The sequence below is a fragment of the Serinus canaria genome, chromosome 10, assembly GCF_022539315.1.
Source record: "Serinus canaria isolate serCan28SL12 chromosome 10, serCan2020, whole genome shotgun sequence".
In the NCBI taxonomy this organism is placed as follows: Eukaryota; Metazoa; Chordata; class Aves; order Passeriformes; family Fringillidae; genus Serinus; species Serinus canaria.
Window position 1 is genome coordinate 20,412,683 of NC_066324.1, and position 22,901 is coordinate 20,435,583.

The 22,901-nt window shown below is 55.9% G+C and overlaps 2 protein-coding genes across 7 annotated transcripts in view; both read left to right on the forward strand.

Moving 5' to 3' along the window:
• The first annotated feature begins 436 nt into the window (after positions 1–436).
• Positions 437–9,347, forward strand: UBL7 (ubiquitin like 7). Of its 6 annotated transcripts, none has more exons than XM_030228639.2 (12): positions 453–552; positions 1,340–1,528; positions 1,982–2,101; positions 2,639–2,721; positions 2,820–2,904; positions 3,931–3,988; positions 5,003–5,136; positions 5,262–5,311; positions 5,888–6,055; positions 6,649–6,771; positions 8,604–8,758; positions 9,024–9,347. In XM_030228639.2, exons 2-11 carry the CDS (start codon positions 1,345–1,347, stop codon positions 8,739–8,741), a joined length of 1,143 nt encoding a protein of 380 aa, XP_030084499.1. In that variant the 5' UTR covers positions 453–552; positions 1,340–1,344; the 3' UTR covers positions 8,742–8,758; positions 9,024–9,347. The 6 variants fall into 6 exon arrangements, with proteins under 6 accessions (XP_030084501.1, XP_030084499.1, XP_030084498.1 ...); XM_030228638.2 differs by lacking the exon at positions 9,024–9,347 and adding an exon at positions 8,846–8,982; XM_030228641.2 differs by lacking the exon at positions 9,024–9,347 and having other exon boundaries at positions 437–496; positions 8,604–8,982.
• Positions 9,348–18,784: 9,437 nt separating this feature from the next.
• Positions 18,785–22,901, forward strand: part of SEMA7A (semaphorin 7A (John Milton Hagen blood group)) — a 28,357-nt gene continuing 24,240 nt past the window's right edge. The window contains exon 1 of the mRNA XM_030228592.2: positions 18,785–18,977. Coding sequence (XP_030084452.1) covers positions 18,863–18,977 — 115 coding nt within the window. The 5' untranslated portion in view covers positions 18,785–18,862. The remainder of the gene's footprint in view (positions 18,978–22,901) is intronic.

Sequence of the window (22,901 nt, forward strand, 5' to 3'; positions counted from 1 at the left end):
GGCTCTTGCAGCCTGACTGGACTTTCATGGTAACTTGGCTTTTTTTAGAACACAAACAGCTCTTCTTGTCAGAAAAAGTCGGTGCCTTGGCACAGGATTTGGTCACCGGAGCAGTGGCCTCTCCTTTTTTGGGAGAGGGTGAGGAGATGGAGTAGCGGATGGTGCTGAAGAGCGGGCAGCTTCGCCCAGCTGGACCCTCCGGCGTTAGTGGGGTATCTACGGGAGCTGCTCGCCCACGGGGGAGGGATGGCAGCCGCTTAATTACTGAGGTAGCGTTAATTACAGGCGGCCGTGCCGGCGGAGTGTCGCGGGACTGCGCGCCCCTCGCCGCGCTCCTCCCTTTAAAGCCTCGGCCGCCCGCCAATTGGCTGGTCGTGGCAGAGCCAGCCAATCAGCAGCGCCTTAGCCTCCGGTGGGCGTTATCCTTTCTCTGCCGGACTCGATTTCCCAGCGCGCACCGCGTTCCCCACAGCACTTCTGCTTCCGGTCCGTTGGGGTGAGGTAACGCGGAGCTGTGTGGGCCTTGTGGGGGCGCGGCCGGGCCGCCGTGAGGTGCGGAGGGGCGGGAGACACGGCCGGGACCCCCCAAAGCTGAGGGGAGGGTCTGGCAGGAGAACAGCCAATATCCCCCTGAACTGAGGGTCTGGGGGAACAGGGCCGGGATCCCCCTGAACTGAGGGGAAGGTCTGGGGGAGCACGGCAGGGGGGATCCCCCTGAGGGGAGAGGAGGGTCTTGGGGAGAAAACGGCCAGGATCCCCCTGAGCTGAGGGGAGGCTCTGAGGGGAACACGTCCCGACCCCCCGGAGCTGAGGGAGGCTCTGGGGGGAGCACAGCCAATATCCCCCTGAGTGCTGGGAGGGATCCGGGCTCTGGGGCGGGGAGCCACGGCTGGGATCCCCCTGAGCCGAGGGGGAGATCGGGGCTTTGGGGAGGGGGAGCCATGGCCGGGATCCCCCTGAGCCGAGGGGGAGATCGGGGCTCTGGGGAGGGGGAGCCATAGCCGGGATCCCCCTGAGCCGAGGGGGAGATCGGGGCTCTGGGGAGGGGGAGCCATAGCCGGGATCCCCCTGAGCTGAGGTGGGGATCGGGGCTCTGGGGAGGGGGAGCCATAGCCGGGATCCCCCTGAGCTGAGGTGGGGATCGGGGCTCTGGGGAGGGGGAGCCATAGCCGGGATCCCCCTGAGCTGAGGGGGGGATCGGATCTTTGGGGAGGGGGAGCACGGCCGGGACCCCTGAGCGCTGGGGTCGGGGCTGTGTTAGGCTGCGCTCTGTGGCGCTGGGGCCGATGGATGAGGGAGGGCTCGCTGTGTGCCGGGTGTCACTGGGCTGTGTCCCCAGCCGCCATGGCCCTGCCGGAGTGGCACATCGCCGTGAAGCTGGCCGAGCAGCCGCTGGCCCCCAAAGCCATCCTGCGCCTGCCGGAGACCGAGCTGGGCGAGTGCCCGCTGGGCGGCTGCAGCATCTCACACCTCAAGCAGCTGATCACGGGCAAGCTGCAGGAATCCATGCCGGACCCCGAGCTCATCGGTGCGTGCCCCGCCGGAGCCTGGCGCCGTCCCGCCGCTTGGGGACACCCTCGGCCCGTCCTCGCTGCGGCCGGGACGCCACATCCTGCTGCTGCTGGTGGGAGGGCTCGGTGTTCGTTCCCTGTTTCCTTGGGATGACGGCGCTCCAGCCGTGGCAGTGCCCTTGTTCGAGAATATTTGGGCTTTCTACCAGCTCTGTGTCCTTGTGAGAGCTCTCATGAGAGCTGAGAGGGAGGTCAGCTCTTACGCAGGTGGTGACTCTGCCATCTCCTCTAGATCAGTTCTGTGATTTCCCCCCTGCTTCTCAGCTCCACAACTTCCCTGTGTTGTTCCCTAACCATTTGGAGCAGCTACAGCTGCTCAGTAACCCCTTGGGCTCTAAGGCACACCTAGAGACCCCCAGCTGGTTCTGAGAGCACCCCAGGTGTTTATCTTCAGGTGTTTCTCCCCCCAGACCTGATCTACTGTGGCCGGAAGCTGAGGGATGACCAGACCCTGGATTTTTATGGAATCCAGTCTGGCTCCACTGTCCATGTTCTGCGCAAGTCCTGGCCTGAGCCTGACCAGAAACCAGGTGAGGAGCTGTGGGGATTGCCCCTTGGATTCTCCTCAGGATCTGTTTTTTTAGGGACTGAGCTTCTCTAGGGATTCACTGCTGTGGAGGTTTCCAGGGGAAGGAATCCCCGTGTTTGGGAACTCCCCAGCTCTCCCAGCAGCACCTGGGCGTTGGTTTTCCTGCTAACACAAGAGTTAAGGAATGAGCTGTGCAGCATGGAGAAGGATCATCCCTTCCTTAATTGCCCGTGATCCATTCTAGAGCATTGCCAGGGGATGTGGAGCAAAGCCCCAGGGATGAGCAGGCTGCTGTGTGCCTGACTGTACAAAAAGAGGAGCTTGAGCTGGCATTCCTGTAATGGCACATGTGGGAGGATATCCCTGACTATTTTTATGAACTGAGAGTGCAGCAAGTCATTCCTCTGCAGTGACTGCAGCCAATCCAAGGATGTTAGAGGATCCCTGTTGCAGCATGGAGGTCTCAGTGGGCTGTGGAGTGGCTTTGAGGGCTGACAGAGGCCCAGCTGTGTTTCCTTATGGTGTTTTGTCCCCTCAGAGCCTGTGGATAAGGTGGCAGCAGTCCGGGAATTCCGTGTGCTGCACACTGCCCTGCACAGCAGCCCTGCCTACAGAGATGCTGTGAGTGCTCTGCTCCCGGGGGAATTCAGCTGTCCCCTCCCTCTGGGGACACCCCCACAGTGGGTGACATTCCCAACCTGCTCTGCTTTCCCTGGCAGGTCTTCAAGATGCTGGGAAACAAAGAATCCCTGGATCAGATCATTGTGGCTACTCCTGGCCTCAGCAGCGACCCCGTGGCTCTGGGTGAGTCTGGCTGTGATCCAGAGGATCTGAGGAAGGGTTGGATTCCTGATGGGGGAAGGGACAGACCCAAATCTAGGTTGAATTCCTGACAGGGAGAAGGGAGAGTTCAAAAAAAACTTCATTTTTTGTCCCTTTGTGGAGCATGAGAGTTGGTGACTCTGGGGTGTCAGTCCTGCTCCATTGGTGATGTTTGGGGATGGATCCTGGCTTCAGAAGGGTCAGGGAAAGGAGGGATGGATCTTTCTTCTTGGGAATGGATCCTGGCTTCAGAAGGATTAGGGAAAGGAGGGGATGGAGCTCTCTCCTTGGCTTCAGAAGAGTCAGGGAAAGGAGGGATGGAGCTCTCTCCTTGGGAATGGATCCTGGCTTCAGAAGGATCAGGAAAGGGAGGGATGGATCTTTCTTCTTGGGAATGGATCCTGTTTTCAGAAGAGTCACGGAAAGGAAGGATGAAGCTCTCTCCTTGGTTTCAGAAGGGTCAGGGAAGGGAGGGATGGAGCTCTCTCCCTGATGCAAAGTGCCCCAAAGTGGTTGATTGAATCCAGCCTGTTGTGGGATGGTGGCAGTCCAAGGCAGGTGGGATTTGGGATGTTACAGAATGGTTGATTGAATCCAGCCTGTTGTGGGATGGTGGCAGTCCAAGGCAGGTGGGATTTGGGATGTTACAGAATGGTTGATTGAATCCAGCCTGTTGTGGGATGGTGGCAGTCCAAGGCAGGTGGGATTTGGGATGCAGTCACAGCCTGGCTGCAGGGAGCTGGGGCCCAGCTTCCATCCTGCCCTTGAGGTGGAGCACCCACGGATCTGCAGGAAAAAGCCCCGTCCCTTTTGTCCCTTGGGTGTGTGGCTGTGACCAAGAGCCTCTCCAGGAACACAAAGGCTTCAGAGGAACAATGGGAGTATTTGTGGTGTTTACTCATGACTCATTTCCTGAAAAACAATTCCTATTTGTTTGTCCCTGTGGCTTTTGTGTGACTGGCTCCTGTTTGTTGTATCCTGTCTCACTGCCTTTCCTGGTCTTTGCAGGAGTTCTGCAGGACAAGGATCTGTTCTCTGTGTTTGCAGACCCCAGCATGCTGGACACGTAAGTTCCCGAGCTGGGGCAGTGATTCAGCAGTGCCTTTGTGTCCCTGTGTGTCACCTGGGTGGGACAGAGCTCTGCTCCTGCCTGCCAGGCTGGGTCACTCCTCTCTCAGGAAACACAGATCCACCACTTGGGTTAATCCAGAGGGTCTTTGGTGGGAGGCAGGGCCATCATCACCTCCAGATGAGGGTTCAGACCTGGGTGAACTGCTCACAGCAGAGAGCTGCTCCCGTGAGAACCTTGGAAAAGTCACCATAGGTCCAGAGGGATCCTTGGAGAACCAAGGCAAGGTCCAGCATGGAGTGCAGAAGGATCCTTGGAGAAGTGAGAAAAGGTCCAGCATGGGTCCAGAAGGATCTTTGGAGAGCCAAGGAAGGGTCTAATGTGAATCCAGAAGGATCCTTGGTGAACCAAGGCAAGGTTGGGTCCAGAAGGATCCTTGGTGAGCAGAGAGCAAGGTCCAACATGGGGTCCTAAAGGATCCTTGGAGAACTGAGGCCAGTCCAACATGGATCCAGAAGGATCTCTGGTGAACCAAGGCAAGGTCCAACATGGATCCAGTAGGATCCAAGGCTGGGTCCACCATGGGTCTAGAAGGATCCTTGGTGAACCAAGGCCAGGTCCGATATGGGGTCCAGAAAGATCCTTGGTGAACTGAGGAAAGGTCTAATGTGAATCTAGAAGGATCCTTGGTAAACCGAGGCAAGGTTGGGTCTAGAAGGGTACTTGGTGAACTGAGGCAATGTCCAGCGTGGGTCCAGAAGGATCCAAGGCCAGGTCCAACATGGATCCAGAAGGATCCTTGGTGAACCAAGGCCAGGTCCAGTGTGGATCCAGAAGGATCCTTGGTGAACCAAGGCCAGGTCCAGTGTGGATCCAGAAGGATCCCTGGCTGCCTGAGGAGTTTTTGCTGGGCAGCAGAGTCAGCGGGGTTGGTGGCTATGCCCCAGGTGCCTCAGGGCTGGTTCCCGGATTGCCCTGTGCCCTCCTGCAGCTGTGCCCGTTTGTGCCCAGGCTGATCCCGGCTCACCCTGCCCTGGTGAACGCCATCGTGCTGGTGCTGCACTCGGTGGCGGGCAGCACCCCCCTGCCAGCCCCGGACACATCCTCGCGGGCCATGGCCCTGGGCTCCTACCGGGACATGCCAGGTACGTCCCCCTGGAAGGGGAACTTGGGCTGAGCCTGTCCTGGCTGCTCAGCCAAAAACTCCACAGGGATCTGCTCCCAGTTCCTGTTGGTTTGTCATGTCCTCTTGTTCCCCTTTCTGGTGCAGGTGGCTTTCTCTTTGAGGGGCTCTCTGATGATGAAGATGACTTCCACCAGGTAAGCAGCCAGCTTGGGTGAACACCTCGTTTTGGGTTTAATTTGTAGCCCTGAGACTCCCAAGCTATTCCCTCCCATCTGGTGAGCAGCATGAGCTGCCCTGGCTCCCCAGGGGGATGTGGAGACAAACATATTGATCCTGGCTGCTTTCATGCTGCTCAGGAGAGGGTTTTCCTCACTACTGAACACACAACAGGAAAATGGAACACAGGAAATGCCCTCACTATGGCCATAGTGGAGCGTGGGAATGTTGATCCCTGCCTTTCTGCACTCTTCCTCTCCATAGGACAAAGGGTTCTGTATGAAAAACTGGATATTTGGGTCCAAACGTGCCTGTAACAGGGAAGTGTTTTGCATCACCCTGGTTTGGGGCTGGTGGATGATAGATTGAAAGGTTTTCCTGCCAGTTTCCACAGCTGACTCTGTGGAAAAAAGCACATCCTGCTCTGGCACGTTTGTCTTTCAGAATCTCCACCCTTGGGACATTTGGGTATGGTAGGACAGGGATCTGTGGTTTGACTGGGACACAAACACTGAGAGAGGTCACAGCTGGGGCTTTTCTCTCTCTCCACACAGAGCACGAGGTCCACCCCTTCCAGCAGCACGTCCGGCTCGCGCCCGGCCTCGCTGGGCTACGCGGGGGCAGCGGGGCCCCGGCCCATCACCCAGAGCGAGCTGGCCACAGCCCTGGCCCTGGCCAGCACCCCCGAGAGCAGCTCCCACACACCCACCCCGGGCACACAGGTAATGCCTGGGGCTGCCACACCTGCCTCTGCTTTCCCTCAGGGATGGGTTCTCTTCCCTTTGATCCCACCCTGGGCACCCAGGGAACAGCCAGCACTGGTCCTGGTCAAGGCTGGCACACCTAGCTGTCCCTTCCCTCAGGGAAGAGTTCCCTGTGTGACCCCAACCCTGGTACACCTGGTTCTGCATTCCCTCATGAATGGGTTCTTTTCCCTTTTATCCCACCCTGGGCACACAGGAAACAGACAGCACTGGTCCTGGTCAAGGTTGGCACACCTGGCTGTGCATTCCCTGAGGGAGGAGTTCCCTATGTGATCCCAGCCCTGGCACACCTGCATTCCCTCATGGATGTGTTCTCTTCCCTTTGTTCCCAGTCCTGGCACCCAGGGAACAGCCCTGATCAAGGCTGGCACACCTGGCTGTGCCTTCCCTCATGCAAATCCATGTGATCCCTATCTTCCACACAACATCCAGCACAGCCTGGATCAGCTCTGGGACACCTTCCTTCCCTCCTGCTCTTCCCCATGGCATGGTGGATGAGGGGGTGCTGCAGGTGCTGCTGTCCCTTCTCCTGACCTGTCACCTCCTCCTAGGGCCACTCCTCCGGGACGTCCCCGATGTCCTCCAGTGTGCAGTCGGGGACACCCATCACCAATGACCTGTTCAGCCAGGCCCTCCAGCACGCCCTGCAGGCCTCAGGGCAGCCCAGCCTCCAGGTCAGTGGAGCCCCTGGAATCCTGCATCCCCCTGGATCTGCCAGCTGGCTCCTGTGTGGGACATCAGCCTGGGAGGGACATCACTGATGCCTTTTTGGGCTGCCTAAAAACAGGGGCCAGACAACACGAAGGGGATAAAAAGCTGTTCTATTTATTGAAGGGCCTTCAGGTACATTTGGGGCAGATAAAGCCCCCCAGGGGCTGTCCCCAAAATGGAGCAATGAGCTCAGGTTTTCACACTCCTATAAATTTGGTCCATTTTCATACTGGGGGTTAATCTAATTAAACCTTTGGGTAATGAAGTAGTTTACCCCAAGTTTGTTCCTCCAGCTCACTTTTGTTTACATTTCTGGGGCCTGAGGCAGTGAAGTGTCCTTGATTGCCAGGCCTGGAGAGGAATTGTTGTGTCTGCTCAAAATGGGAAAGCAGCAGCTCACACTCTAGGTGGAGTTTAGAATTATACAAAGAATTGCAGGATTCCAAATGGATGAAAATATAAAAGCAAAAGTCCTAAGGCATCATCACAACCACTGCAGAAGTGCTGGGTGGAACTGGGATGGAGGTGTTATAAATTCATATTTCATTGTTGGCTTTTGGCAAATATTAAGATCAATAATTTATGTATAATGTTAAAATAATTTTTATTTCTGCTATTAACAAAAAACTTAGACATAGTAACAGTAGTAGCTAATAAAGTTATAAATGAACTCTGTTTAATCAAGATAACATCCAGTAAACATATAATGAAGACCTTGCTATTAATATGCTATCAACTTTTATCATCTGAAGAAAGTATAGACTTAAAGCCCAGACTAAAGGTAACAAAGAAAAAAAGCCAAAACCACAACTAAGAAATTATGCATACTCTAAAAAAACAAACCCCAAGAGCCATACAAAAGAGTTCCTAAAATAGATAAACTAGTTTATAGAAAAATATAGCAATCTATGAATATACAAGCTAATGTAATAGAAAAAGTATTTTAAAAATATCCCTGAAAGTAGGTGTGCTCTTGGCTGAGTGCCAAGACACACCCAACCATAATCTTTACCATCTTTATCTCCTGTTCTTTATTAAACTTTTAAATTTTACCAAAAAAACCCCCCATGTTTTTCACAGAGGGGTGGTGGCTTTGGGGACTTTGCAGCATCACTGAGCTTTCAGGAGCTGTTTGCAGAGGAGCTGGCTGAGGTGGGTGAAAAACACAAGTTCACTCTCCTGTGAAAATTAAAAAGTTTAATAAAGGACAGAAGGAGACAAGGACCATGGAGCAAAGGTTATTATGGCATCAGCCAAGAGCTCCCTGTTATCTTCAGGGACACCCCTTAAATACCTTTTAATTCCATCAGCCCTTTGCAAGTTCACAGCCCCTTGTGCACCGTGAACTTCTCCCCAGACTGGTTTACACGTTCCAAGAATTGTTTAGCACATCTCTTCTTTGGATCTGCTTTTTTAGAGCAGGAGGATTCCTGGGCTGTGGCTTTAGTCCCTTTTTGTCCCCTGCAGCAGAGGGTGAGTGCTGCTGGCTGCAGATGTGTGCAGGTGTGCTCATGCTGTGTTCCCTGGGTATTCTCCATGGCAGCAGGCACTGTAGCACAGCACACTGAGAGCAGCTATGGCCCTGAGCTGAATGACAGCAGAGATAAATCCAGATCTTCATGGCAGAGTTACTGGAACACCCCACATCTAAAATCCATTAATACTTGCCAAAAGCCAATATTATAATGTGTGTCTATAACAGGTGGGATGCTGGGCAGTGGGAAGGGCTGCTGGGACTCTCACCCCAGATCTGCTGGGATTCTCATCCCAAACTTCTCCTGTTTGCTGTGAGCAGAGCCAGTGGCAGCCCCAGCTGCAGCAGCTGCGAGACATGGGGATCCACGACGACGAGCTGAGCCTGCGGGCCCTGCAGGCCACAGGAGGGGACATCCAGGCTGCCCTGGAGCTCATCTTTGCTGGGGGGGCCCCCTAAATCTTCCTGCTGGACTGGTGAGTTGTGCTGAGGCAGCAGCTGGGCTGGCTCTGTGCGAGGGGAGCGCTGAGGGCAGCTCCAAATCCTCTCTCCAACCTCCTCAGGACTCAGCACGGAGAAGGGAAGAGGTGGCTCGGGGCTGGAGACGTGGCCCCTCCAGCTGTGCAATGTTTTGTTTGTCACCACCCCCTCTGCCTGCTGTTTCATTCCCTGCATTAAATGGGCCCTGCTCAGTTCCCTGCCTGCTGTGTGGGTCGTGCTCTGTCCTGCCTTGTGTTGCAGATCCCAGCAGGGCAGGAAGGGGAAGCATTGCTGGCCAGGGGTCATGTACAGATCATGAACAGGACAGGACTGCTGTGGAACACGTCTCAAGCTGTTTGATTTTCCAGCATCACTCTCATTACATGGTTGTGACAATGGGAAGATGCCAGCAGCTGACAAAGAACTCAGTGTTTACAACTCACTTGAAAAGTTTTTTGACCAATCACACAAAGCAAAAGCATATTGGCAGTAGTTCCATCCAACCACTGTAAGCACGTGTACCTTCTGTTAAAACAATGCTTGCTTATTTCAAATACAAAACCTGATTGTGAGCCTTAAACACAATGCACAGAGCTCCATTATTAAGCTTAGAACTTCCTCATATAGAGATAAACTTTTAGATAAACTTTTCTGCAGCTTAAGGAGTTATTCCAGGCAAGTGTTAATACACAGACCATTGTTGTCCTTATTTTCTACATCTTATATAACTTTTCTGCTGACAAATCTCATGGCTATCACTTAGCTCCAATTGCAGTTCTCCTGTTTCTGAGGCCTGCCTTTTGCAGCTTTCCCAAAAGCCTCTCATTTTAAGGATTCCTGCGAGTGAAACTGCAGGAAAAGCTCTGCCTCGGTGGGATGTGGTGCTTTCAGCAGAGGGCACGGCCACCACGAGGTGACAGTGACAAAGAAATGACAAGGGCTGAGTGGGAGCTGGAGAAATGCCCGGTGCGGGTTCCACCACGTGCCGCGGCTACAAAACCAATTAACGGCGTTTGCCTCTAATTGCAATTAGAGGGGGCAGAGCAAAGCCAGGCCTGGAGCCGGGCCCGGCATCGTTCCGACTGCGCGCCGGGGTTAACGAGGCGTGAAAGCGGCTGCGGGTTCTCGGAGCAGAGAGCGCTCTCCTGCTTCACCTCCGGGCTGCTGTGCTGCCCTCTAATCCTCTGTGATCCTCGCCGATAGCATCGCGGTGTCACCCCGCAAACGCGGGATTGTTCTCTGCGGGGAGCCCTGCACTGATAGGCTTTAATCCTGTCGAGAGGATTAATGCCCGAGGGGAGGAAGGAGGGGCTGGTTTTGTGCTCGGTCTGGAGCAGATAAGATGTGATGGATGGAAATGGCTTTCCTGACACCCTCCCGGGTCCCTGCCCTCTGCACGGCACGCGGATTTTATGTGTAAGAAAACCGATTAATCCCTTCCCATCCCTGGATCCTCTCTTTGCAGGGGCAGGAGAGAGCACGTGCACAGCACACTCCCCTCCCCTGCTGGCAGCCCCAATCCTCCAGGATAACCGCGGATTAGCCGGATCACAGATGCTCCTGCCCAAAACTGGGGAGCGTTGCAGGCTCTCCCGGCCACCAGCACGTCCAGTTTGCCTTCCTGCACCACCTGGATTCTCAATTTAGGGCTCGTTGCTGTCCCAAAACTGTGTTTTTCGTGTCACTCCTGGGATATTTGATCCCTCTGCTGACCCACGTTTGGCATGAAGCCGCTTTCGCTGCTATTTCTGCTTCCCAACGCCCCCAGCGAGCTGAGAACTGCCTGGATTTTTTGGGTTTTTTTTGGGCTGGAAAGTGACTTTTCCCAGCTTTCCTTTCCCAATCGGCAGGGCTTGGCTGGGAGCAGCAGCTCAGGCACATGCACTGGCTGCAGCAGAGGAGAAGTTGGCAGCGCTGCCGCTCACGACATCGCTTCCTTCGCCCGCCAGAGCCGTGCCTGAGCACAGGGGGAGCTGCGGGGAGGGGGAGAGGCTCTGCTGCCTCCTGCACGGCTGGGCAGCGCTTGAGCTCTGCTGCAGCAGCTCCTGCAGCAGACAGGGAGCTCGGAGGGGGCTGGGAGTGGCTCTGCAGCCGCCCCGGGGCTGCACGTTCCCGCTCCCAGCCTCACGTGGGAGGAGGGATGCTCAGGGGCTCTGCAAGGGCAGGAGCAGCAGAACAGCAGGGAAAGGCTTGAAAGGACAGGGTTAGGTTGGGTATCTGAGGGTGGGCAGGCCCTGAGAGCTTCTGCTGCCCCTGGACCCCTGGCAGTGTCCCAGGCCTGGTGGGAGGTGTCCCTGCCCGTGGCAGGGGTGGAATGGGGTGGCTTTAGGGTCCTTGTCACTAATTGTGAGTGGCTGAGCACGACAGAGACAGAGCAAACTGATGCCTGTTCCTTGTGCTCGATCCCTGGCAGCTCCCCCTGCCACCTTGGGAGCAGAGTGGATGTGTTCTGCTTGGCTCTCAGTTCATCCCTCCTGCCCCTCTCACACTCCATTCTCCAGCCCAGCAGCCCTGGCTGGGCTTTGCTGGGAGCAGACTGGGAAGTAGGTGTTGCCTGACCCTGGAAGAGGAGCAGGTCAGGCCACAGTTCCCCAACGTCAGCAGGGACCTTCTGTTTGTGACATCAAAGAGCTGATCTTGGTCTGCTTCCCTGCTGGCCTCACTGGGGAAGCTGTGACAGCAGGGATGGGTGGCAGCAGCTGCTTTTCCTCCCCTCTTTTCCATAATCCTGTTTTTCATCCCGCTGCTGGACACCTGGAGGGGGTGGAGGTTTGGCTGGGCCCTGCACCATGTGTTTTCTGGAGCCCTTTTTCTCCTTGTCTCCCTCATTTTGGGCTGTTCTGTCTCTGCTGGTGCATTTTCCAGCAAAAAGGTGGAGTGGAGGCAGAGCAGAATCTCCCAGGTGGCTTTTGCAGTGCCTCAAGCAATGCTGGACAGATTTCCATGGGATAATGTTGGCTCCTTGCTCCCCCAGTTTGTCCCACTCACATCCTGGGGCTCCACACCTTGCCCTGAGCACAGAAATTCCAGAAAATCAGTGAAGGTGACTTTCCCTGCTTCTCCAGGATTTGTTGGGCAGGTACATCCAGCAGGAGCAGCAGCAGGAATTTGTCTGGCACAGCCTTTGCCCATCAACTTTCTTTTTTGCAGAGGTTTCCTGGCTGCTTCCAGCTTTGTCCTTGTAGGAAAGGCCAAAACACACCAAAATTTAGAGTTTTTCTTCCTTTCCCAGCTCTGTGCTAGTTCAGTGAGCTGTGAGGGGTCTCAGGGGAGGGACAAAGATGGGACAGAAGTGTCCTTGGCAATAAGGACATTTTGGTCTTACTCTTTCTCAGGGAACCCTTGGAGAAAGGAGCAAAGTTCTGATTTTGGGACAGCTGATGAGGTGACAGCACGAGACAGGGCAGGTGACACATACCAGTGACCCGTGTCCTGTGGGATTTGCTCCCTTCCCTCCATGAATCACCATTTTCCTGTTGAAGTGACAAAAAGAGAGCTCTGATTTCAGCCCTCTGAGCTCCCTTTTAAGGTTACAGAGTTGAGAGGCCCCACGTGATCCCCAATATAAACCAGGCAACTATTTTAATTTGGTGAAAGCAGAAATGGGCTGAAAATGTCACCCTGTGAGGATATTTCTATTTCCTTATGTTCCCTTTTATATTTATAGTGTTCTAATATTCACAAACGTGTCCCAAAATCCCTTTGAGAGGGTTTCCCCCCCTCCATCTCTGAAATAAATGCTGATTTAAGAGCAGGGTCTGCTGGTTCAGCAGGGATGAATTAATTCAGGATTTGAGTTGAGGCTGTGGGGTTCCACTCCAGGAGCCATAAAAGCATCAGAGGGGATCTTTTTTTTTCCTTCAAGGGCCAAGAACAGAGACTGGAGCAAAACTTTGGAGCAGGGTGAGCAGAGAAAAAACCCATTTCTAAGAGATTTTCCAGCCTCTGGCTGTCAGAGGTTGGGGCACTTTCAGAGCTGGGTGTTGGGAACAGATCCCACATGAGGTTTGTCCTTCAGCTGGCCAATCTGTGGCCTCTGTGTCACCCCTGGGGGTGGCCTCAGTTGCCAAGGCTGTGCAGCAGCTGGCCAGGAGCAGCTGTGGGACTGGGGCACGTCCTGGGTGCCAGTAGAGCTGTGAGGGTTCATTTTGGGCTGCACTGGGGCAGGGGGAGGTGACAAGGACTGCCAGGGGAGCAGGGTAGCCAAGGGTGGGCTGTGACAAGGACATTGTCCCCTGGTGTCCCTGGGGTAGGAGGAGGTGACAAGGACAGCCAGGGGAGCGGGGCAGTCAGGAACAGTGTTGTCCCCTGATGTCACTTGAGGTGACAAGAACAGGGCAGCCAGCAAGGACATTGTCCCCTGATATCCCTGGGGCAGGAAGAGGTGACAAGGACACCCAAAGGAGCGGGGTGGCCAGCAAGGACATTGTCCCCTGATGTCCCTGGAGTAGAAGGAGTAGGTTCATTTTGGGGTGCCTGTGGCCACTGGGGCACGAGGAGGTGACAGGGACAGAGCAGCCAGGAAGATCATTGTCCCTTGATGTCACTGGGGCAGGAGGAGCCAGCCCAGCAGGTCCCAGCATTTCCCTGCATGGTGCTGGATTAAAGTTCTGGAATTGTCTGGGGAGGTGGTGCAGTCCCCATCCCTGGGTGTGTTTACACAGCCTGGATGTGGCACTGGGTGCCAGGGTTGAGGTGTTGGGGCTGGGTTGGACTTCATGACCTTGCAAGTCTATTCCAACCTGGCCATTCTGGAATTCTGTGGATCTGTGTGCTGTTCCTGGGGAGGGAAGCAGTGCTGGCCCCTCAGGATCCCTTTGTGGGGTTTTTCTGGCTGCCCAGAAGCTCTGACCCCAGAGGATTCTCAGTTGCACATCATTTAATCACCTCAGCTCCTGCCAGCTGCTGTCTGCTCAGATGAGCTCCCAACTGTTTTAATGCCTTGTGAAGGCTGACCCAGAGCAGAGGCCAGACTGAGCTCAAGAATAAGGCAGGGATTTATTAAAAGGCCTCCATGGATCCACCTTGGGCAGCACAAGAGCCCAGCCAGGACTGCACCCAAGGTGAACCAAAATGGTCACAAAAATGGACAGCAGGTCACAGGGGCTCTCACTTTTATAACTTCTGCTCCATTTGCATATTGGAGTTAATTGTCCAATTACAGCCCCAGCCCATGGAGTCCCATCCTTGTTTTTCTCTCTCCAGCCCACGGTGTTTGTGCCCTTGGGGCTGAGATTTGGGTCATTTGTCCTTGGTCCCCAGCTGGAGCAGGAATTGTTGTCTCCCTGCTCTGTGCAGTGAGCTCACCATCCCATAATCTGAAAAATATAAAAGCCAAACCTGAGGCATCAGCTTTGTTCTCCCCCCCACTCCATTCCTCATTCCCTTTTTCCTCCCTGAGCTGATCCCTGTCCCAGAGGGGCCCTGTGGGCCGGGGCTGGCCCCACAGCAGGTGACAGACAGCACCAGGAAGGACAGATGGGACATGGCAAGAGAGGGAAGCTCCTCCCTGCTCAGCCTGCTGCAAAAACCAGCCAAAGGATCTCTGGGGACATGCTGCTGGAAGAGATGGAGAACTCCCTGTGTCACCACTGTCCCTCTGTGTCACCAGGCCCGGGGGTGGCTCTAGGGGTCACACCGTGGGGGAGAAGCAGGACAGGGACCTTTCCTCCCCTCTTTTTCCCTGTCTCTCCCTTCCTGTCGAGACAGATACTGCTGCTGGAAGAGCTCCAAGGTCACAGCCAAGGAGTTTGCTTTTCCTGAGCTCGGCTTTATGAGGCCAGAGAGGGCTCTGGCACTTGGCCCAGCAGCCTCTCCAGAGCCAGGTGAGTTTGTTTGGACTCCCTGCAGAAAAATGCAGGCTGGAATTCCAAGCAGATTGCAGAGGGGTTAGACCTTAACCAGCTGTGTGCAGGAGGATTTTGTGTCTCTGCTGGGGCTGATAAGGAGGGTATCACCTTGGGGGAGGGGGGATGGTGGTGCTGGAGCCTCCCTGGGGATGTGGGAATCCCATTTTGGGGAGCCTGAGACGTGGCCATCCCCATCCCCTGTGTGGGCAGAGCACACAGGGAAGGAAGGCTCAGGAGCTGCAGAACACTCTGAACCTGCTGGAACCTCCCAGGGACACGGAGCTGCCATGGAGCTCTCATGGTGGCAGGGTGGTGAGCAGAGCCACCCATTCCTGTTCTTTTTGCTGTTCTAACCTTGTCCAGTGTGAGACTCCACACTGGATTTTGTTAACTCTGCCTCTTTGGCACTCCTGCCTCGTTTCCTGCCCCACCAGTGAGTCCCCTCTTGTGGGAAATGAATGTGTAGAAATTTCTCCAGGTTTGATATTTGTTTAGATGCAAATACACATTGTATAAACCTGCTATTTATGTTTACATAGTATGTAAACCTACACACTGTGTAAACATACTATTTGCATGTAAACAAATATCAAACCTGGAGAAATTTCTACACATTCATTTCCCACACCCTCTGAGGATGTGACACCTTCAGATGTGATGCTCCAGAGGGGGTTTGGTGACAAGGGTGGGCCGTGGCCGTGGCCACTCCTCAGGCAGGAGCTGTGACCAGTAAATCACGTTGTGACACTGGTCTGGAAGGTCCGGGGCGAGCCCCTGGGCTTTCCTTTGGAGGCACAGGAGGAAGGGGACTCCCAGCTGGGGTTTTGTGCTGCTCTCAAAATCACTGAGTGCAAATCACGAGTCCCCTTCTGGCCAAATCTACCGGGAAATCTCATATTGGGGGCAGGTGGCTCCTCCACCCCTTTTCTGGGGGGTTTGTAAAGCCCTGGGGGTGCCTCTGAGCTCATTTGGGCCCCTTTTGGTGGCACCTGAGCTGCACTTTGACAGGACCCAGGGGGGAAGTTGTGCCAACTCAGAGCCCCAACCTCAATCCAGCTTGAAGAGGTGAGCCTGGAGATCTGAAAAGTTCCCAAACTCTGCAGGGCCGTGGCCTTGGGGAGGAATGGTTGAGGATTTTTGGTTGCTGCCTGCAAGGAATGTGAGCTGGGGAGGAGAGCAGAAACTGCAGCAGCTGATAAAGGATCTGCTCTGCTCACTTCCCTCCTCACTCTGTCAGCTGGGGAGTGAAGGGTCTGTCAGCACCACGAGGAGCTGTGAGGGGATTTCACTGATTGCCACTCCAAAGCCAGCCTCCTCAGGCAGCCTGTTCCCAAAATGGGAGCTCTGATCTTCCAAAAGTTCTGTCCCAACCTCCTGGGCTGTCAGTCCCTCCCACAGCTTTAGCACAGGATTTTCCAGGTGCAGCATCCCAGCCTTGTCTGGGAAGAGTGATGGAAAAGGGGATGAGGAGCATCCTCTTCCTTTGTCCAGCTGATCCCAATGGAAAAGGGATGAAGAACATCCTCCTCCTGTGTCCAGATCATCCCAGCCTTCTCTGGGAAAGGAGGATGGAAAATGGGATGAGGAATATCCTCATCCTTTTCCAGCTCATCCTAATGGAAAAGGGGGATTAGGAACATCTTTATCCTTTGTCCAGCTCATCCCAATCTTGTCTGGGAAGGGTGATGGAAAAGGGGATGAGGAACATCCTCATCCTTTGTCCAGATGATCCTGATGGAAAAGGGGATGAGGAACATCCTCATCCTTTGTCCAGCTCATCCCAATGGAAAAGGGGATGAGGAACATCCTCATCCTGTGTCCAGCTGATCCTAGTGAAAAAGGGGGATTAGGAACATTCTCATCCTTTATCCAGCTGATCCCAATGGAAAAGGGGATGGGGAACATCCTCTTCCTTTGTCCAGCTGATCCCAACCTTGTCTGGGAAGGGAGGATGGAAAAGGAACATCCTCATCCTTTGTCCAGTTCATCCCAGTCCTGTCTGGATGATGGAAAAGGGGGATGAGGAACATCCTCCTCCTGTGTCCACCTCATCCCAACCCTGTCTGGGAAGGGATGATGGAAAAGGGGATGAGGAACATCCTCAGCCCAGCAGGGTCCCTCTGGCAGTGTCCCACCTGCTTTGTGGCACAGCAAAGGTCCTGCCTGGCTTAGCCAGGGCTGAGGTTTCTCTTGTTTTTCCTTTTTTCCGTGGAAGATCCACCCTCTTGGTGCTTCCAAGGGTCACATTCCTGGCCGAGGGAAGGTAACAGATCTGGTTTTGTGGATAAAATCACCACGAGCCTGCTCGGTGCCAAGTGCAATCTGAGCTCTCTGGGTTGCCTGGGCCACAAACATGATGAATAAAACTGTTCCTCTTGGGGAAAAAAATCTGTGCTTCTGACAAGATTCCTGGGGGAGGCTGCCTCCTGATCCGTGCTGGAAGCGAGGCGCATGATCTGGGAGAGAGCTGCTCACGAGTTGTGCTGGGGAAGTTCTGATCCCAGACTGGAGCAGATGGAAATTTCTGCAAGAAAGGGCTGAGCTGCTGCCTGGAATCTGATGCTGCCTGCTCCTGAGCTACCAAACTCAATCTGGGAGCTCCTTCCCTGCTTTGGGAAGGGCGTTCTTCATTCCAGCACCTCCTGCACACCGGGCTGGGCTGGAAATGGGCTCTGGGGAGCTGTGCTGCTCTGTAGGGTTGGGTTTTCCTGGGAGTTGTGCTCTCCACATCCTGCCCATCTCCTGGAATCACTTTCCCAGGCAATGATCTCATGGTTTTGGGAGCCAGGCTCACCCCTGGCTGCCCAGAGCAGCTGGAAGTGCTCCAGGACAGGCTTGGAGCACCCTGGAACAATGGGAGGTGTTGGACACCAAGGTCCCTTCCACCCAAAACGTTCCTAAAATCCTGAGGGACCTTGAGTCCTGAAAACTCATTTTTCGGGAAAAAACCCTCCTTTTTCAGGGGTGTTTTTCAGGATGAAAAATCCATTTTCAGGAGGTTTTTGGGGGAAGAAAACTCTTTTTTTCAGGAAGAAAACTCATTTTTTTCCTGCTGGAAACCGAGTGATAACGGGGTCTGGCAGCTCAGGGAGCAGACAGGGACCTGCATCTGCCCCCGGGGCAGTTCGGGCTGAGCTCAGAGCGCTTCAGGGCTGGAAATCACCATGGCCAGAAGCGAGCTCGTGTCTTCCCCCTGTAATTACCCCTGTAATTACCCCGGCAGCTGCGTGGCCAAAAAGAAAGATGAACCCACACGCACAATGAAACGCCGGGAAATCCCTGTGGCTCCTTCGAATCCACCATTAGCCGGCTCATTAATTTATTTTTGCTCCTTTCAGCGTGCCCCCCTTGCCCTGCTCGTCCCTCCAGGAGCGGAGCGGGGCCGGGGCCGAGCTTCAATCGCCGCTTTAAAGGGCGCAGCTGCGGCTCCTTCCCGGTGGGCTTCTCCCATTCCGGTCACGTCCCGGCTCTCTCTCCGTGCTCGGAATGCCCCGCTCCTCTCATTAACCAGAGCCACAAAGGCTCCCGGGCCTCCCCAGCGACAAAAAAGGTGACCGTGCCACCCGCGGGGTGTCCTTGGGGGGAGCAGCCGTGTCACCGAGGTTCGGGATGCTCGGGCAGGGCTCACCTTCCTGCCGGCGCCCGGAGCGTGACATCCACTCGGGGATGTCGTTCCCTGCCACGTGTGCTCGGCAGAGGGGGTGTGACAGCGTGGGGAGCCCGTGGTGACACTCAGGCGTCCCTAGGAGTGGTCCTTTCCTGCTGGCCCTCTTGGATCCAGCTGTGTCGCTCCCTATCCAGCTGTTCCACTCCTGCCACCGCAGCTGGCTCAGGGCACAGCCCCGTGTCACACCACCCCCTCTCTGCCTCTGTTCTCGGCCCTGTTTCCGTTCCCTCTCACCCGTCCCAACCTCTGTTTCCCCTCCGCAGCTCCCGCGGGAAGTTCTTCTCAAACCCCGGCCCAGCCGCGACTTTTCCGCGGGGGACAAAGCCATCGACCCCCGCACCTTCCCCTCACCGCGGAGAAGGAGGAAACCCCCCAAAAACCACCCCAAACCCCCCGGTAAAAGCTGTACCAGAGCTCAGGTGTGTTGAGGCGAGCTGCTGGGGCTTTTACTCCATCTTTTCCTCCGCAAGGCCCGCCCTCCCAGCACCATTGGCTGCGCCCGGGTGCTCGCAGCCTTTTGTACGCGGGGAGATGCAGCTGTCAGCCCGCCCGGCCGCCGATCCCGGCTCGCTCCCGGACTAGGAATGGGCAGGAGGAAGTCGCCTGTTGCCCTCCTGGTGGCCCTGTGGCTCTGCCAGCTGGGCACGTGGGCAGCGGGGCGCCCCAAGGTGAACCCCAGGATCATCGCGGCTCCCCAAGGTGAGTCCCGGGCTGCGCCCTCGGGATGCGGCTGCTCCCCGCGCCGGCTCCTTCCTACCTGGGGCTCGTCCTTTGAGCACTCGGGTTATTTTTATTGCTTTTGTGTCCTCGGGGAGGCTCTTGGCTCTCGTTAAACGCCTGTGGGCTGAGGCTGTTGGCTTTTAATTGGCTTTTTAGACCTTTCTTTCTTTTTTTTTTTTTTTTTGATGTTTTAAAAGCATTTTCCTACGAGCTGGGGACATTAAAGGCTGTCGAAAAGCATTTTTCCCCCCTGTCTGCTGGGTATATTAAAGGCTGTCAAAAAGCTCTGAGACATTGCCTAACTTGCAGCTCTCCAAAAAGGAGAAGTGTATATTTACATAGTTAATGCACTTATTTATGTGCTTCAACTCACCCTGCTCGCTGCAGACGAGTTTGGGGAGTAAATATTTGCCGAGGAGCGCTGGTCTCGGGGGAAAATTTACAAACGGCACGTAAGGACTTTGTAACCAGATTGGATCTGGGCGAACCCGAACAAAGAAATGTTTTCAAGGCTCCGAGCCTGGTGTGTCGGCGCTGGTTTCATCCCGAGTTTTGGGATGAATCCCCTGCGGGCTGGCTGGAACAAAGACCCCGTTGGCTTTGCCGGGCTGGCTCTGCAGCACAAGGGCTCCTCTGTTGCTCCCCATTCCCTGGCAACTTCCGAGAACGCCCATTTCCCCCGCTTCGTTCCGTGCCATCTGTTCTCCTCACGCTGGCATTTGCGTGCCCTTCCCCGGGCTGGCAGCGCGGCTCGGGGGGTGCTGGCCGTGTGCGCGGCTCGGGGGTGGCCTCTGCTGTCACCTTGTCACACAAAGGGGAGAGGCACCGGCGCGCAGGGCAGGGGAGGCTGCTCCGCTATGGCGTCACCGGCGGTGGCTGCGGGAAGAGGGGACGGGAGCTGCTGCTCTGGGGACATTCCCCCTGTTCCCTACAGCGGTGGGGTTCGGAAATCGAGGCACAGGGATGGAGTGGCCGATCCCCACCTGTGTCCCTGCACAATGCTGTCACCTGTGTCTGGGTGGCACTGAAGGCTGCTAGCACCTGTCACCGAAACCAGTCGGGGCATTCACCTGCTCTCCTTTCTGTGCTTATCTGTGCCTGTAATTATTTCGGAGAACTCGGGAGGGCCCCGGGCCAAGCGGGATTGCAGTCTGGGAGCGATGGGAGCGAGCCGCGTCCTATTTCACATCTCCTTGGTGTCACCTCTAGCCTCCCGAAGTAGGGCAGTGGGTGAGCGAGGAGGAGGAGGATGAGGAAACGGGCTGGGGGCTGCTGTGGCCGCGAACCCCCGCTGAACTTCCCCGTGGCCCGGGCACACTGAAAGCTCAGCATGTTCAGCGTTCCGGGCTCAGCACGTGGCTGCCGCAGCTGCAGCCGGCTCCGAGCCCGGCCCTCGCCAGCCGTGAGGGGGGATGGAGCCGCAGGGCTGATTTCCAGCTCGCAGGGCTCCTTTTCGGCTCGCAGGGCTGATTTCCAGCTCGGCCCCCCGTTCCTGGGGGTGTGAAGCAGCTCTCCGGGCCCGCTGCTGCCTTTGCAGTGGTGCAGGGCTGGCCCTGGGCTCTGCGGGAGCTGGCAGCTCTCCCCTAATTAAATTTCTTCCACGCCACGGCCCCGGCCCCGCACAGGCAGCAGGTGATGCGGCTCGGCAAAGGCACCTCCACGTGTCCCAGCCCCGAGGAGGGCGAGGGTGTGGATTTGTGGGGCTGGGCAGAGCCGGGCTCTCTGCAGGAGCCATCCCTGCCTGCCTGCAGCGCAGGAAATCGGGCAAAGCTGCAGCCGCTTTTCCATCCCTCGGCCTCGCTCCCCTCGCCAGCCCCGTGCACAGTGAGTCTGTGATACCGAAAGGCTCAGTTCCACCAGTTTGGTGACATCTGGAGCTTCCCAGGGTCCACCAGACCCTGCCCTCCCTGCAGCTCCTGCTGCTTTGGCCCCCAGTCCCAGTAAGAAATATCTGAGGGGACTTGGGGATCTGGGACAAAACATCCCCAGGCTGTGGTGGCACAACCCTGGGCTCACCCCTGCAGACAAAGGAGCACCACGGGCCTATCCTGCTGCTCGGAGCTCCTGCATGAACAATTCCCATCACTTTGGAGCTCCGTGGCCCCTGCAGCCTGCACAGGTGGCCAGCTCCAGGTGGCCATGGGCAAGTGGTCGCTGCAGGGTTCCCTCCTCTCACTGAGCCCGGAGCAAAGCTCAGCTCCACATCACTGCTCCAGCCATTTTTGCCCCGTTCTCCTTGGAGGCTGACCCGGGAGTGTTCCCGGCCCCTGCCCTTCCCCGTGTCCTGCGGAGGGCTCCGAGTTCCTGCGGGCTGGGCCTCACGGAGTGTTCCCATCATCCCTTCCCTCCTCATCCTCCCCTGCCTCCCTGGATTTTCCCCTGACCGGCTGGGCTGCGCTTTGCCAAAGGTGCGGCCGCATCCCACACGGAGCCTTCTCCACTTGTCCCGGAGCCGGGGGAGGGTGACAGCGGAGGGGACAGCCCAGCCTGGCTGTCTCCTGACCGGAAAGTCACCGAGCATCGCAAAACGCTGAGCGTGGCACGGAGCCTGGGGCGGGCTCGGGCTGCTGCAGCCCGCGGCCTTTGCAGCGCAGGCTGGGCTGGAGCTGCTGCCGCGCTCAGCAATTCCTCCCTGCTCAGCCACACGTGCAGAGCGCCGAGGAAAACTCATCCCACCGCGGGGTGGGCTGGGCTCCGGCTGTTTAATTATTGCCAGCTCATTAACAGGTGAGCTGGAAGCCGCAGGCAGCAGAGATAAGGAGGTCGCCGAGGGAAAGGCAGGATTAGACACTTGACCCTCGGCGGGGTGAGCTGGCTCCAGCCCGCCCCAGGGTACAGCGGGCTCTTGGATTGGCACTTCTGGGAATCCGGCTGGAACTGCTCCTGGGCTTTGCTAAGCTTGGCTGCCTCCCTGACTGGGAGAGCTGTGTCAGCAGGGCTGCCGGGGAGCTCTCCGTGCCCTGGCACGGTGGGGCTGGGTCCCCCTGGAACCTTCTGGAAAGAGCTGCCAAGGGGCTTGGGATCAGGGATGGAGGGAGAGGACACAGGGAATGGCTCCCACTGCCAGAGGGCAGGGGTGGATGTGATGTTGGGAAGGAATTCCTGGCTGGGATGGATTTCCCAGAGAAGCTCTGGCTGCCCCTGGCAGTGCCCAAAGCCAGGCTGGACAGTGGGGCTTGTAGCACCCTCGGTCAGTGGAAGGTATCCCTGACCATGGCAGGGCATGGGATGAGATGATCCTTGAGGTCCTCATCTCCTCCTGTTGTGGCAAGCGAGGGATTTCTGGTGCCAGCAGCAGCTTTTCTCCTCGGTGACAGCATCTCTGGGTTTTTTTGTGGTCCCGTGGTGTGAAACATCTTTGTAGGACACTTTCCCACCAAGCTCTCAGAGCATCACCATTTCCAGGAGAAAGCTGCTCGCTTTCCCAGCAGTGCTATTTTCTCCTTTTTCACAGGGTTGGGGGATGCTGGGAACTGAAAATGTTGGTTGGGGAAGGCAAAAAAAAAAAAAAAGAAAAAAGAAATATGTTTTGCTGTGCGCAGATTGAAAGAGAAGAAAAGCAAACCAAACAAATGGAGTGAATCACAGGCACCTCCTGTTGCAAGAGCACGACACAAAAACAACAGGCAGGGCACGACTGATGGAAGTTGTGGCTGGAAAAAGGAGCCAGATGCAAATTCCTGACCAAACTCCCAGCTCTGCACCAGCCAATTTGGGGACAGAACTGCTGAAAAGCGGCCTGGGAAGGTGTTCTGTGGGTGATGCAGTCGGTGCCTTAAATGGGACAGACTAAATTTAGACCCGAGTGCTTGAGTACAAACTAAATCTAAGCTTGAGCACGGAATAAATCTAAGTCCAAGGTGCTTTTTAGGGAAAATCTCGCAGGCTAAAAAGGGCTGGGAG